The sequence below is a fragment of the Pelmatolapia mariae genome, linkage group LG16_19, assembly GCF_036321145.2.
Source record: "Pelmatolapia mariae isolate MD_Pm_ZW linkage group LG16_19, Pm_UMD_F_2, whole genome shotgun sequence".
NCBI classification, from domain to species: Eukaryota; Metazoa; Chordata; class Actinopteri; order Cichliformes; family Cichlidae; genus Pelmatolapia; species Pelmatolapia mariae.
In genome coordinates this window covers 3,979,126-3,995,704 of record NC_086241.1, presented here as the reverse complement: position 1 = coordinate 3,995,704, position 16,579 = coordinate 3,979,126, and the positions used below count along the sequence as shown (strand labels likewise).

The 16,579-nt window shown below is 37.9% G+C and overlaps 1 protein-coding gene across 4 annotated transcripts; it reads right to left on the bottom strand.

Annotated features, from left to right (window-relative positions):
* Positions 1-1,648: 1,648 nt before the first annotated feature.
* Positions 1,649-16,512, bottom strand: LOC134645106 (protein mono-ADP-ribosyltransferase PARP14-like). Of its 4 annotated transcripts, none has more exons than XM_063498391.1 (17): positions 16,322-16,512; positions 16,117-16,217; positions 15,493-15,523; positions 13,598-13,858; positions 12,922-13,146; positions 10,589-12,825; positions 10,113-10,343; positions 9,776-9,997; positions 9,518-9,590; positions 9,108-9,257; positions 8,802-8,864; positions 8,432-8,608; positions 7,747-7,974; positions 7,006-7,620; positions 6,682-6,815; positions 6,392-6,566; positions 1,649-4,751 (listed from the first exon to the last, which is right to left on the bottom strand). In XM_063498391.1, exons 1-17 carry the CDS (start codon positions 16,497-16,499, stop codon positions 4,468-4,470), a joined length of 5,385 nt encoding a protein of 1,794 aa, XP_063354461.1. In that variant the 5' UTR covers positions 16,500-16,512; the 3' UTR covers positions 1,649-4,467. The 4 variants fall into 4 exon arrangements, with proteins under 4 accessions (XP_063354461.1, XP_063354465.1, XP_063354463.1 ...); XM_063498395.1 differs by having other exon boundaries at positions 7,006-7,410; XM_063498393.1 differs by having other exon boundaries at positions 9,524-9,590.
* Positions 16,513-16,579: the final 67 nt, after the last annotated feature.

Genomic DNA, 16,579 nt, shown 5'->3' with positions numbered 1-16,579 from the left:
ACTACAAGCAAAGAGAGTGATAGCTCTAACGTGGAGAAGTCTTGGCAAACCAAGTATTTCACATTGGTTCAAAGAATTGTCTTTATGTTTACCATTAGAGAAAATTACATATACTCTAAAAGATAAACAAGAAATTTTCCAGAAAATTTGGGGGCGCTACATCCAGTATATTAAGAATAAAGATCTATCTGGTTTACTGCGTGAGACAGGGACAGCCTAACTATTCCCTGTACAGGACCACAACCATATACTGCAACCTGAAAATTATTCTTTAAAATCTGTCAGAAGTCTCATGGACTCAAGTGCTTTCATTGAATGTACCTTGTGTTTCGTTTATTGTGTAAATTTGTTTGTGTATGTACTTTATATATGTATATATGTAAAACTTTAATAAACATATTGTTGAAAAAAAAAAGTAACCTTAAAAGAGAAAGGATGAAGCAATATAACGAATATGTAACTGAATTGTCACAATTGGAGAATAAACACAAACGCAAGGTAGATGTCAAGATACAACAACAAATGAAAGATATTAAGAAGAAAATTAATAATTTACTCTTATATGAAACAGAAGTAAAAGCAAGGTATGTAAAACAGAGCTACTATGAATCAGGCCCTAAAGCAGCACGGCTATTGGCAAGACGTTTACAAAAACAACAGGCAGAAACAACAGTCAATAAATTGTATAATTCTAAGACGGAACAAATGGCACATAACCTAGAAGAGATAGAAAGTATCTTTACCGATTATTATGAGGACCTGTATCTACAAAATGCACCTACTAATAATGACCTAAATGATATTCAGTGTTGGGGAGTAACGGAATACATGTACCGCCGTTACGTATTTAAAATACAAAATATGAGTAACTGTATTCTGTTACAGTTACCGTTTAAAAAGGTGGTATTCAGAATACAGTTACTTTGTTGAAATAAATGGATTACATGGCGGTATTTTCCTGTTTCATGTTGTGGTGGGTCAGGATTGTTTGGGTTTTGTTTGACAGCTGTGTTCTGTTGTTCCATGCGGCAGCGTTACGGTTGCCATGGTTACAGGGTGACGCTCTCTCTCTGCTTGTTTCCTGGGTGAGAGAGCGCCTTTTTGTTGTTGTTGTTGTGCTAAGCTAATAGGCAGAATGCTACAGGTATAGCTCTAAAGAATGTAGCATCATGGGCAGTGTAGTCCGTGCTGCAGGGAGAATGGACTGCCATACTCGTTATGTGTCTGTGAGCGCGAGGAGGGAGAAAAAGGCAAGTGGAAAACTACGAGCTGTCATCGAGCATAAACGGGAGCTGGAAGCATGTAAATATAATAATAACCACTGCAGCCAAGAAGAGTGCCTGACGAGCCCAGTTGTAAGTACGCTATTAAGACTCGACTGTACACTGTGTTCGTGTTTTCCTCCGAAACAATAAGTTCCGTTGGAGCAGTGTCTCTTGCAAGCAAAGGTGACCACACAACACAGTAAAGCTATTTTTCGGCTACGAGCCCAAAGTTTGGGTTCACTACAAAATCAATCCAATGTATCAAATCTCTCTATGACAAACCGACTGCAAGAATAAAAGTTAACGGCTCATTGACAAAGACATTCCAACTAGAGAGAGGAACTAGACAGGGTTGCTGTTTAAGTCCAACTTTATTTGCCTTGTATATTGAGCCATTGGCACAAATGATTAGACAAGACTCCCTAATAACAGGAATAGAAATCAATAAACAAGAGCATGTAATTAGTCTGTTTGCAGATGACGTGTTGATAGCCCTCAAAAACCCCACAAACTCTTTTATGCAGCTTACAGAAATGTTAAGAAAATTTGGTACGCTTTCTGGCTACAAAGTAAATATATTTAAAACTCAAGTTCTAATGTTTAATTGTACACCAACTCAAAATCTTAAGGAATGGGAAATAAAGTGGGAGGCAAAAACCCTTAAATATTTAGGTATAAATATAACCAAAAACTATGCCAAACTATATCAAAGTAACTATGGACATATAAATAACAGGATAAGGCAGGATATGGAAAGATGGAATACATATCCGTTAGGATTTAGTGACAGGATAAATGTTATAAAGATGAATATCTTACCACGATTGTTATATTTATTCCTCTCTCTTCCGATAAGCATACCTCAAACCCAATTCTCAGAATGGGATAAGTATATATCTAGATTTGTCTGGGAAGGCAAGTGGCCAAGGGTACGATACACTACTTTACAGCTTACTAAGGAGAAAGGAGGAATGTCGCTTCCTAATTTAAAAGAATATTTTCGTGCTGCACAGATACGCCAGATAACATATTGGTGTAGTGATGATTACGGGGCTCGCTGGAAGGATGTGGAGCTCTCCACACTCAATGTCCCAATTCAAACAAACATGGGTATAAAAAAAGACCCTTGAATACATAACTAAAGACCAAGATAGGAACCCGATAATATCCTTTACATTAAATGTATGGTATGATACAGTAAAGGAGTTAAGAATTGGTAAAGAGCTTGGTTTGCTAAAATGGATAGCCTTCGATGAAGAATTTAGACCAGAAAAATTGGATCTTGGTTTTAAAAATTGGAATGAAAAGGGAATCACAGCAATTTGTTTATTAATCAAAAAAGGAGAAATTAAAAGTTTTGAAGAATTAAAACGGGAATACAACTTAAAAAACAAGGATTTTTTTTTAGATACTTACAGGTGAGAGATTACCTTAATAAAAACATAAAAATAAAGGAAGACAAAATCCATCCTATTATAAAAATAATTATGCTAGCATATTAAAGTGTTATTCCAAGAACAGTGTCTACCCTATACAAGTGTTTGATGGAATCAAGACAGGAATCAACTGTATATGTTAAAGTAAAATGAGAAAGAGAGCTGAATGAAGAAATCACTGAGAAGGTGTGGTATGAAACATGGAAAGAACATAAGAATACAACTTAGTCATTAAAGTGGAGAGAATTCATCTGGAAAAATCAAATTCGCTACTTTATTACACCTAAGATTAAAAATAAACAAACCAATACACAACAACAATGTTGGAGGCTGTGTGGATGGGATGAACCAGACCATACACACATTTTCTGGAAATGCAGAAAAATTCACACTTTCTGGGTCAAAATTCACTCAGCTCTCTGTGATATATTAGGTCATGTAATTCCCAGAACCTGCCTTGTTTTGTATCTAGGATACTTGGAATGTACTGTAGATGTAAAGGATCGTTACCTGGCTAAGATTCTCCTTTTGGCAGCAAAGAAGGCCATCACCAAAAACTGGCTTAAGACAGAAACACCAGGAAAGAAGCAGTGGGTAGCAATTGTGGAGGACATTATGGAGATGGAGAACTTTACATATAAACTGAAATTAAAGGAAGAACGCTTTTTGAAGGACTGGGGAAAATGGATAAACGTACAACAACAACAACAACAAAAAGACAGAGCTGAATGAAGATGGGCATACAAAAACAAGAAATTGAAATGAATGATTGAAGTGTTTGACACCACAGGCATGTTTCCTTTTTCTTTCTTTTCTTTTCTTTTACTTTATCTTATTTTTCTAATTATTATTATTATATATGTATATATATTTTTTTATAAATAAATATATATATTGTTTGTTCCTTTTTCTTTCTAATTCCTCTGCCTTTTTTTTTCTCCTTAAGTTTGTGACTGTCTTAGTATTCTATTATTCTGAAGAAACTGTATGTGTATTAGACAGGAGAGTTGTTCAAATAAATAAAATAAAAAGTAAAAAAAAAGAAATGCCAAAAGGAATTGTATTTTTTCAAAAACTTCTAGTTCTCCCACAATCCATGCTTGAATAAATCTTAGAATGTGTAACGAGTACATCTGTGATTGGTTTGATTGTATAATATTTGTGGTTTTCTCTTGCAACATGAATGTAGTTGAAAGGCATTTGCTCAAAGAAAATTACTAAAACACTGAATAGAAGTTGTCTGAACAAAAGAAAAAAGTAAATTCTATGAATCACAGTGTTACTGTGGTGTAGGGTTTTGAGTGTCCCAGTGCTCCCAGGGGCTGTGCTGTCAGGACTTTTGCTTTGCCGCATGGTAGGCCTACCAAAGGCTAATTGATCATGGGTGGGTATATTAATAGACACCATGTGTACAAATAATCCCTGAGCCAAAATTCAGGCTAAAGACTGCTGTGAAGGCTGATTCCTCCAGTTTGCTCTACGTATGAGTCTTTATTGTGTTAGTGACAATCTGTTTGCTTAATATAATAATCTAATGCACATCTTTCTGACTTTGGCACAGAAGCCAAGGGAAAAGGGAGGGAAAAGGGGTGTTTCAGGAAGAGGGTGAACTGAAGGGCTGCAATAAGCCCACTATAGAAGGATTATTTTGAACTGTGAATCATGCAAAGCCACTTGAGTACAGTCCAAGAATAAAAATATGGAGCTAAAAATGAGCATAATAGGTAATATCAAGTTATGATTTATAATCTTCCTCGTTGGCTGCATCACTTAAATGTAATCAAATACTCAGGATAAGCCTGAGTGTCATGGAAGACAACAAATATGGTGGGATTGGGGTTTGTGTCCACAACACTGTCGTACAGGTCAGTGGAGATGGTGCCTTTCGCTGGTGGTACAATCATGCCTTGTTGTCCAAGAGTGAAGTCACCAGTCAGAACTCGGCAGACGTACATAAACTTCTCCCCATTTGGACTTGGCTTGGAGTAGATGTCTTGAGCAGAGTAGCTAGCGTTGACAGCAAAATACGTGCCATTGCCGTAGTATGTAGCTGAAAGTGGAAGAGCAGCAGAAAGTCAGTGAAAAAGTTCTGTGACATATTTTATTTTATTATTATTGGTCATAGAGCAAATGTCCTGCATTTGTCTATGTTGACTCAACTGTTCTATATGGTTATGACTAGGGGTGAGTTTTGATTATCGATTTATCGATTAACATCGATTCTAGCTTGGATGGTGATATCGATTCATTAAAATCCTGAATCGATTTTTATATATAAATTTATTTTGCCCGAAAAGCCAGAATCTCAGGTTAAACCTCACAAAACTACAACAACCACCAAACAGCTAAAACAGTAAATGAGAGCAGGTACACGGATTCTGCACAAAGACGTAAACACAAAGCGCGGACCTGATGCATCAGAATCATATCATATCGCCTTTCTCACCCGACGGCAAGGACACCATCAGGGCTGAACGCCGACAGCTCACTGACTCTGATGTTTTGGCGGGTCCGCGCTTTGTGTTTACGTCCTTTTTGCGCTAGATTTTGAAGCTGCAGGTTTTATCTCTCTCCAAACAATATTGACTGAACCAGCAGCAAAAGAAGATCCAAACTACGCTTCACATGAACATCGTCATGAATTCCCTCTGACTTTTGCTGTTTTGCTTCCAGCACGGTAAAATCGCACTTCATGCACAGTGCGTTCTCTCTCTGTGTACATCAAGAACAGTTTCCCGTCTAAAAAACTGTTTTCTGCATCTTGCTTATTACGCACAAGTCTGCCATTGTTTGTTTACAGCGCTGTCGGGCGCTAGTGTTTTTTTTCCCCTTTTACTTACTTCCGAAAAGAAAGCCTAATTTCTGCTGTTCAATACTGAACAAATTTAAACTTTTTAAAATTATGCAAAATTGCAAAATGCTTGGCTGTGTCTCTAATAAAACCTCTGTAACTTTGCTCTGCTTCACTTCAGCAGCATGTTCATATGTTGATTAATGGGTTTCTTTCATTTTTGATCTACTGCAGGATATTTTTAAGGTCATCTGCTATAAAAACCCAGACCAGGAAAACCACCTTCATGTTTTTCTGTGTTTTATCCTCAGTTACTTTGACACAAAGGCATCTGCTGTGATGCTTACACTTTTGATAAAGTCACACAAGTGTCAGCTTTCTTTTTATAGATATAAAAATATGGAAACGTACTGATACGTGATCACCATTATAATATTTCTGACTGAGGCAAAATTTCCCAAATTCAAATGGAATCTAATCGAATCGTGGATCGAATCGATTCGGGACCTTGTGAATTGGAATCGAATCGATTCTAGAAATCATTGACGATACCCAGCCCTAGTTATGACAACACAGCAGAAGGTTAACAATACATTGCTTTCTATATGTGAACTAAAACTGACTTTGAAGGTGTATTGTAACCTGCAGCTCTTAAAAATATAATAACAAATAAGCATGTAAAACTATATTTAAATTAAACTAATAATGTTTTCAGTTAGCATTAACATTGTTTTGATTTTCTTCTTTCTTCCTTTAGTTTTCCAGCCTTCTGGGACCTCTTGGCTTGCTTATATGTCCCTAATTAAAATATATCTTTAGGAACAGCATCTCCATTTCCCACCACGTCTCTATTATCAGCTCTCTGACAAAAGCAAAAAAAATGGCCACGAACGCCTCACCATTCAATCCAGCGTAGCTCCTGTTGAAACCACGATCATTAATATTTGGCACAGTGGCTTCGGAGGTGCCATGGAAAAGACGTCTCTCGTTGTTCTGGTGACCATTTCTCACTTCCATGTCACGCTTCTTAACCTGTAGACTGTTCCACAATCCAGGGTTCTGGATCCTCTCGATCTGAAAAAAAAGAAAAGTGTATTTTTTGAATTCTGCTCCGAATTTATGTTCCGAATATAAAGCACAGAAAATGTATGTGCCTGAAATGTTTTTGAAAAATATTAATTCATGGTACCTTGATGATGTTTTTGTTGCACGAGGCCTTGAACAGCTTCTGAATTTCATCATACTCCTGTGTCCCAGCTTGTAGTGTGAAAGCCTGACTGGTGACGTTAGGTTGCATGAGATCCCAGTGCTCAGGAAGATCATCTAGTCACAAAATAAACAAATTCAGTTTTTTAGCTCTTGAGCAGAGGCTTTAGCTTTCAGTAGGGAAAGCACTGAAATATCTACTAGTAAGAAAAATCATGCAAAATTTCAAAATTATTTAGTAATAAGAGATTTCTGATCTCTTATTACTACTTTCACAGGGTTGAATCTCTTTCTATCATTAAAATACCGTTTAGCTTGTCAATTCTCTTTATCTCCAGGATATTTCCCTGGCTGTCAGTGGCAGGTCCTCTTGGCATGGTGACAGTGTAATCTTGACCCTTGACTGTAACTTTTACAGTTGGCAAATTTTGTTGCAGTGCTTCCTCGAGGTGGAAGTTGGTCATTTCATCAAAACTCTGAAATTGGAACCCGGACTGCTGATACTTCCAGTCTGCTGCAGTGCTCGCCAGCTCCACTTTCCTCTTTAATTCCTCCTCGTCTCTCACCCTGCTCATCATTTCATTGATTTCAGCGTTAGCTTTGAGCACATCCTTGCTCAGTCCTTCAATAGTGATTGTGGCTTTGGGCTTATTGCTCACAGTCCTTATGCTGATGCCCATGGTCTTCTGCATGTCAACAATTTTCTGTCGATCTGCATCAGAGAAACAAAGGATGGCATTGTCTGCAATTTTCATGTTAACATGTTCTTGGGATATCTTGTCATTTATCCATTTCTTAGCCGAGTCAACGTTGGCTTGTGTGTCACCACAAATGTGGAAGCAAGTAGCCTCCACTTTCAGACTCTCAATGATAAAATCTTTGTCTTTCTTTGGTTTATCAGCACTTCCACCAGTAAAGAGTGCTGAAAGAACAAATTTCAAAAACAACATTAGAACTTAACATTTGAAACTGATTAAATATATAGGAATGTGAAACCAAAAATTACTTTGTTCTGTGTATTTACGTTTGACTTTATTGAGGCATTTACCTTTGATTTTGGAGCCAATGTCCCCCCAGCTCCACCCTCCTTTATCCTTAGAATCGGGATCAGCAGCTTCCCTCTGTTGCATACTGCTGTGGAAGTCTTTAAGCATAGGTTTCTGGAAAATAACTATGCGAACTGTAGTCAGGGGGCTGGCAGTGTTTTGGCTCAACACATCAGTCACTGCATCCAACATGGCATCGGCCACTAGTCTTGCTTTTACATTGCCTTGACCTAAAAAACAAAAAATAAACAAACAAACAAAAAAAGTAATCATACATTAAAGACTGCTGGGATGAACAACATAGACAGTAAAATAATAAATTATTGTAAAAACAAAAATATCAGTATGACCATGAATCTAAATTGTCAGGGGTCTCCATAGACTTTCTAGATGTTAACTTATTTCCTGTAACAAGATGTGTAATCTCTGAATACACATCTTTCTAAACACAGGTTATCTGCAAATTAAGACAAGAAATGCAATGAAAGGTACACTATATTGAGGTATGCAATACCCTCTCGTGAGCAAGCCAATATAGAAAGTGGGCAACATGTCATGCATTTGGGAAAACTGCTTAACCCGATGACATTAGAGGATTATTCAGCACCCTATGTGCTAAGAAGGCCTTTATAAATGTAGCATTTGGATATGTGACCTGTCAGTGACAAAACGCTTTCTAAATCACACCTGTGCCGATGGCAGGAAACGATACAGAGGCGAAAGAGCTTTTCACACATATCTGGAGTGCATCTTTCACAGTCTTGTTGATTTTTACTGGGTCTGTCTGTCCAATCAAGTGGAGGATCTTTTTACACTTCAGGTTACCAGGGCTTGTCAATATCAAGCCCTGGTTGAGTTCAGCACCTAAAAGCAAAGTTGGGAGATGTTAAAGAACCTTAATAATTATGTAAGTATGTACAAGGGCATACTTCTATCTTGGCAGTCTTGTGCTAACACTTAGCTTCCATTTTATTATTGGGAAAACAAGACTGTTATATCGTAGCCAATGTTTCTGAGTTATAGCATCATAAAATTATAAGTTAAAGTGATTTCTTACCACGGTTGCGGCATTCCACTTCAACAGCCGGACCAGCTGCTTCTAGAATAGCTTTAGACACTCCTGGAGAAGGCAAATGTTACATCACTACTGAATACATACATATAATCTAAAGGATCATTATTACTGTGGGTGGACTGTTCTTTATACAAATACTTTAAAGATGCAGGATTAATTTTTGATGTAATATTATTCTCTATACAGCACCTAAATATTTACATTTAGTTTAAAAGCAGAAAAAAACAACGAGAAACCACCATGAATGTTTTGCACAGCTCAAATACTGTCATTCATGCTATGACTAACCTGTCTTAAGAGTAAAGTTGTCATTGGAGGAGTTTACAATGACATCAGTGGTCTCCTTGGTTATGTCTCCTGTTACTACCTGTATAGTCACATTGCCCATTTTAGTCTCGTGCATGTCTGAGGTCGAGGTGATTTTAGAGAAGGGGCCTCCTGGAAATGGGCAAAAATAACTAATTAACAGCAAAAAAGAACTACAATAGTACACTTTCTAAATTTTGAATACTGATGTAATCGTTATGTTATAGTTCTTAGAAAATATATAGTTTTTTGCAGAGGTGGAAAGTAGCAAAGTACAAATACGTGGTTACTATACTTATGTTGAATCTTCAGGTATCTGTACTTTACTTGAGTATTTGTTTTTCTGACAACTTTTTTTTTCTTTTTTACTCTCTACAAACAGTGTTGCCTGCCTTTACTTTGTGTAGAACTTGTTGAACCACTTGAAGCACTGGGAAACTTCTTCTGAAATTCATCACTGAAAGCCTGCAGACAGAAAACAAGAGAGATTTTATTGACTGAAACATTCAATTATTACACCAACACTGAAGTTCAATAACAGCTTTGCAAACAGTGCTGATGTCGGGAGATTTCACTGGTGGAAAATGCTCAAAAAATTTTCTGATTAGCACTGAGAATTTGTTGCTTCAAAGCTTGTGATTTTTTCTTACCTGGATAGTTTGTGTATCACTCGGGTAAAGTACGATCACAACCTTCTTCAGGTGCTTGGGGTGTTTCTTTTTGCTAAACTCTAAAATATTATCCAACATCAAAGAGGCTACGAGATCTTTAGGAAAACCCATATTTCCAGTGCCAATGGCTGATAAGGATATGGAGGTTAGATTATTACTTTCTGCCATGTCCAAGCAGTCCTTAAAGATTCCCCTCAAAGTCTGAAAGACAAAGAATAAATACTATCTGTTTAAAGACATTTAATTAAAAATATGACATTGACCATCAAAGTTAGATCAAACAGGTTCTTTAACCTTATACTGTGAGGTACATTACCTTTTCAGATGTGCCTTGTCCATTATCCCAGTGAGGTGCAATTGTGTGAAAAACTTTTTTGCTTTTTAGTTGGCAGCCCTCAGTAACAATGATCTCACCAACATTTCCAGTAGCACCCTGTGCATCTACTAACTGCTGAAGTTTGGGTCCAGCTGCACGCAAGATGGCTTGTGAAACTGCACCTCTGTTGAGGTCAAGGTCTGAAGACATAGTGTTCACAATCACCTCTGTCTAAAAATATGGTAACAAAGTTTTATAAATATGAGTACATATTTATCATGTCTAACAATATAAAAACACCTCAAAACATAAAAAGAACAAAAGAAGCTCAAACCCAAAGATTAAATAAACATCAAGAGACTTTATAGCTATGTGTTAATAGTTAATGCTAAATAGTCTTGCACATTGTGTTCCTGTCTGAAACAGACAAAGTAACTATTTGCTTAATTAGGTATAACAGTACAAATCTGAATTACCGTGGCAAACTCTATTTCTCCCTTTTTAAGAACAATGTCCACGCCTTCTTTGGTCTGCACATGATTTAAGTACAGGTCAGATCCAGCAGGCTGTGATACTGATTGCATGGGAGCAGTGAGATCAGGAGTTTGATGAGAATGAGTGACACTGAGGTTTCCAAACTCCTGTCTGACAGCAGCCACCATATCCTGAACAGCAATGTCATCATTGTTCACAAAATGGATTTTCTGCAAGATGATGTCATCAAAGTTCTCATCACAATACTCCTTCACTGCTTTAACAATGGTGAGTTCACACTGCTTGAGGGGAAAGCAGCGCATTCCTCTGCCAATAGATGGAAGAGCTACTGAGACGCATCCGTGGGCCACAGCGAGTTCTAAGCTTCCTTTAACAACTTTTTTCAACTGAGCCAAAGCTTTTTCATGTTTATCTTTTTCAAACTTGGGTCCCACAGCATGGATGACTTTTTTGCAACAAAGATTTCCTCTTGCATTTGTTATGACACAGTCTCCTGGCTTGAGCTGACCCTTGTTTTTAATTGCTTTGTCACATTCATCTTGTAACTGAGGGCCGGCAGCCTTCAAAAGTGCTGCTGCAAGACCAGTTCTGTGTTTCAAGTCTTGATTAGATGGACTGACAACTGCCTGCACTGGGTAGCTGCACATATCTGCCTTGGAAACAGCGATTTCTACTCCTTCAGGTGTCTTAAGTTGGTATAAAGGTGTTGGTACTTGTTGAACGTTGTCTTGTCCACCACCTGGCTTATCGACCAGTTGGACCAGGCAACCAGTTTCAGTTTTGATTGCGGAAAAATACACAGCTTCATTTTCCTGGAAGAGCTTCTTCACTCCAGACTTGTAGACATTCACACTGTCAAAGACTACAGCAGAGACGACACCTTCAACCACAGTCTTGCAATGTGTCACATTCACTCTGGATCCACTCAGACAGATGGCCTCATTTCTGTAAGACACTCTCACCATGTCTTTCACTTTCTCCATCCAAGATGTGTTGAAATCTTCTAAGTATTTAACGACAGCATTAGCTTTGACCACAACAGTTTCTTCAATGTGAGCGTTCTGTGTTAAGAAGTCACCAAGCTGATGCTGAACTTTTATGACACTATCCTTGTAGCCTGACACCACGACTTGTTGAGCAGTTGTGTTGATTCGAGTTCTGCATGGCTTACTGTTAGCCTGCTCTAAGTGACTGACCAGCTGCTGCCACTCTGGCTTCTTCAGGACGTTACTGTCTTCAACATTAATGTACTGAGATGTTAACAGCTGTCCTAGATGGTCCTGAGCATGAGACAGATCTCTGTCAGAAACAGCAAGGAGCTGCACCCTGTATTCACTGATTTCAAATGCTGCGTTTATTTGATGAGATGTGAGGAGAGCATCTGTAAGCTCCTCTTGTTGCTCATCCTTCAACAGTTCAAGAACATTTTTATCTATTTCCAGATTCTGTCGTTTTAATGCAAGTACTGCAGCAAATATAACTTTGTTTGCTGCATTAATCTCTTCCCCTAAGCCAGTTATTTTCAGATTAGGACTCTCTGATGACATTTTGAGTTCTGGATACACAAGTAGAAGTTTGTCCATAAGGCCATCTTGACACAGGAGATGAAAAACTGATGGTGACACTTGGATCTCTTCGGTTTTACTTGATTTCTCCCTGTGGATCGTTTTTGCAATCTTGTTAATAATTTCAGAAAGAGATTTCTCCAGTCTGTTGACATCACTAACAGGACCAGCCACTGATAAAGCACCACTGTCTTTATCAGATACTAAAATCACATTTTCATTCAGTAACATCTCTCTGATCTTTTTCTCAGACTCTTTCCATGCATCTGAATCTGGATTGAACTTCAAGGATTTGAACTTTGACACAGATTGTGCAAATGCTGACTTCACAGTATCAGTCCATTCTTTGATGAGGGCTTTGGCATCCTTTTGCTTTAGTAAAGAAGACACAGGACTCAAAGTCACAGTAGTTTGGCCGAGGTTCACGATGCAGAAGTGTTTGTCCATTTGACTACAAATGGCCTCTGCTGCTGATGTATTTTGAGCTAGGTATCTGAGGACAGCACTGTCAATGGGCTCTGAGATGGCAGCGGGAAGTTTTATTGAAGGTTTGTCTTTGCCGTAGAGGGCCATGCCCAGAGATTTATAAAAAGGGTAAACTCTGATTTCTTCCTTTTTTATGGAATGCTTCTTCTTGAAGATTTTTTGAACAGCTGGAAAAAAGAATGTAACATACTGTATATTATTATTCACACATGTTATTACTGTAGGTTTGCAGGAACATACAAAGCATAGTGTAAATGAATTACCTCGATGATCTTTAAATGTGATGACAGCAGACTGGTGCGCTTCATTAAGTAAAACCTCTTCCACATCCCCACCTTCATTTTCAAAATAAAGCTGAAGAACTTCTTCACTAAAGTGTAGAATGTCGTCAACTAGAACTTGCTTTGTGACTTCGAGAGGTTGAATAGAAAATCCCTTCTTGGTGAACATTTTGTTTTGGGGGCATTTTGCCACAAAATTAGCATTTTCTGTGAAATAGAGATTTAAAAAAATGGTTTAAAGCATTTTTAATAAAAAAAATTCTGCAGGATAAATCTTCTGTGTTGATTTAATAATGAGTACACCCATTTTTCAGAATGAAGTATCAGCACATTTATAATTAGCAAGGTATATTGCACATATATTTTTTGTTATTTTTTTTTTTGCTGGCACAACATTACACTACCAGTAGTCTGTATTGCTTTGCTATCCTGTGCATTAGTGCGCTAGAAAACTTTATCATTCTAGTTTAGCTCAGGCAAATAAAATGGCCACATTGTCCTGGAAAATTCCTTTATTACATTTGTGGCATATTTTTATGTTGTTTTATGTTAATGATTGTTGGACCTGGTTATGCAATACAGATTTCAGCATCAAACGGCCGGTTAAACTTTATATTATCATATCATAAATAAGAACTTTTCATTTTGAAATGGGTACCTTTTCCACTCTGGAAAGTCACCACAGCAGAGAAGATGTCAGGAAAGAATTCCAAAGTGAAGTCATGACACTTTGTGATGTTTTCCACCAGCATCTCCAAGAACTCCTGGTTGGTATTATCAAGAATATTCCCTAAAACGGCCGAGGTGGAACATGGCTCTTCATCTGCTGTATCATCGTCTCCACTTTCTGTTTCTGTTTGAACTTTGACTGTTGGGTTGCTTTTATCAGCAGTAGGTTGTTTGTCTGCAGCAACATCTGCTGTTAAAGACAAATGTGGTCAAGTGTAACAAACATATACATATAGTGCAAGACTAAAAACACTTATATTTTAATTACTTATTTTGGTGTTTCACTCACAGCTATTGCCTCACACTAATTAATAAATTAATTAAAATAAGAATAATCATTAATATTGACTTAAAAAAAATAATCAGACTTTGTATGGTCTTATTGACGTAACGTCTAGGAGACATCTAGTGTATCCTACCAGTCTTGAAGTGTAAAGCACACTATGTTAAAATAGCATGAAGCTCTGGATATTTTATTGAGATAGAGGGAGAGGCAGTTTTATCTCATAAAGCTTGCCAGCGTGTCTAATATCTGATTCACACATTCAGTTTTTTTTGTTTTGTTTTCAACTTACTAATGCTAGCTAGACAGACAAATCACAAGCTATCTAGCAAATACAGTTCAGAAAGGGTCACAGAACCTGAGGTACTTTCTATGGTCTCACACATTGAATTCATTCCTTTATACAAATATTTAACTTCAAATAATAACTCAACTAAAACAGTAAAAATGAAAGGCAAGCCAAATAGGAGATGATGGACTTGTAATACAATACAAACACTGATTAATTCCAAATTGTGTGTGGTGGTGGGGAGTTGCTACTCATCTGAAAAAAAAGTGAATGTCTGAGAAAACTACCTGTGACAACCTGAGTGGATGAGATCACTTGATTAATTCAAATGCCCAGGGTTGTTGTGTTAACTCAGCTTTTCCAGTGTCACAAAGTAGCACTGTTAGATTCGTGAAGTGTTAAGTTACGACTAGCCAGATTGTTGTTTGCCAAAGTCATCAGTAGTAAAATTATAACCAAGTAGAAATGCTAGCTTGTGAAATTACTTTACCTGTGATACTAAATGATTTCAAATGGCGTTAACTTTAGCCATCAGTAAAGCATGTAATGACTCAAAGCAAAGATGTACAACTATCATTTATTGCAGTAATAGCTAACATTGGCACAGTTAGCCTGCTGGCTGTAACCTAGAGATTTTCTAGTATATATTGTGGTGTTGGTGTTTAGGTGGGCTGGTCAGAATATTTCAGAAACTATGGGGCTTTCCCACACAGCCACCTCTATGGTTTATAGAGAATGGTCAAAAAAGAGAAAATATGCAGTGAGCAGCAGTTCTGTGGGGCAACAATGGCTCGGTGATCTCAGCCATCAGAGGATAATGGTCAGACGACTTGTTACAACCGAGGGATGTTGAGAAGCACAACATGTCACAGACTGAAGCAGCTGGGCTGCAACAGCAGAAGACCAACACTGCTTTCCATTCCTGTCAGCTAAGAACAGAAAACTGAGGCCACAGTTCATACAGACTCACCAAAACTGGACAATATTTTTTTTTGAAAGTGTAGCAATATCTGATTAATCTGAAAACTTTAAGTGTCAGAAAGTTTCCTTATTTATACTGTCGTACATAATAAATTTAGATTTTGTATAAATGTGGGTCAGAATGTGGGTCCAATAGGATACTAACAAGGTGTACCTAATAAAGTGGACAGTGGTGTACACTGCAAGCAGATAAAATACAGGGGTGGAGAAGTGAAAGGACTTCCTGATCTTGGTTACAAACACAGTTCTGTTCACTTCACTCAGTACTTACATGTCTTCTTATCTTTATCAGACGGAGTTTCCTGTATAAAGAAAATACAAAAAAAATACACGTCAATCACCTTTGTTTAGAATTATAGCGATTGTGTGTGTGTGTGTGTGTGTGTGTGTGTGTGTGTGTGTGTGTGTGTGTGTGTGTGTGTGTAAGCGCCGTAAATATTTGCTGGTTCAAAAAGTAATTCATGCAAACAAATTCATTATCAGCTTTGTCAAGCAAACCGCACCCAGTAAAGCTTTCCGAGCAGTGCTTCTGACTTTCACAATATCCACACGGCAGGAAGAGGAGCAGTGTGCAGCGCAGCTTTGGCTTTATAAAGTCACATGACTTCCAGTAAAAGATAAACATGGTCAGATTTACGTTCAGTGGAACTGAATGATAATTTGGATTCTATAGAGGGGCTCAAGGGTCACACAAAGCTGAGGAATAATTGAATATTCTCGCATTTCCTTTTGAGAACAGGACGGGCCTGACAGAAATTAGAGGCGCGCAGGTTTCACGGTGCACTATCAACAGTGAAACCGAATCTCATAAATAACATCGTCAATATAAGAACAGATTTGAGGTACACAGAGCAGAACAGCTGTTGATAACTGATTCATGACAAACTTTTCGCACCCGTGATGATTTCTCTTCCGTGGGTAAGCGGACCGTCAGCTTCAAAACGCCCTTTTCCAGACTGATCTGATGCGACTCTTTGGCCAGAACATTTCTCTGATCTGTGACACAGCACAAACACATGTCACTACATAAATCCATTGTTAATAAATAATATTGTAGCTCCTTAAATAAAGCAAACATGACTTTATTGTGACAAACTTACCCTCCTCTCTCCGGAAGCGCACCATCGCTGTCCTGCTGCCATTTTCATACTCCACCTCACACTCGCCACCACCGTTAGATTTCTTACTTTGAAAGTATTTCACTAACTTGATTTTTAATCTGGGAATGTTGGTTTCTTCGAGCTCAACGAGCAGAGGATAGGAGTGTTCGCCGGCCATCTTCGTAGGCCGGCTGCTGTCTGCTCGGAACTAGTTTCACTTTTGTTTCCTATGAAACGAAACGCAGTTTTTATTGGCGT

Coding starts and splice junctions, on each gene's coding strand:
- LOC134645106 (XM_063498391.1), bottom strand. CDS start 16,499: ATGGCCGGCGAACACTCCTATCCTCTGCTCGTTGAGCTCGAAGAAACC. Junction 9,591..9,775: donor GTGATACACAAACTATCCAG/GTAAGAAAAAAT, acceptor TTCTGTCTGCAG/GCTTTCAGTGATGAATTTCA. Junction 7,975..8,431: donor GTTTCCTGCCATCGGCACAG/GTGTGATTTAGA, acceptor TTTGTTTTTTAG/GTCAAGGCAATGTAAAAGCA.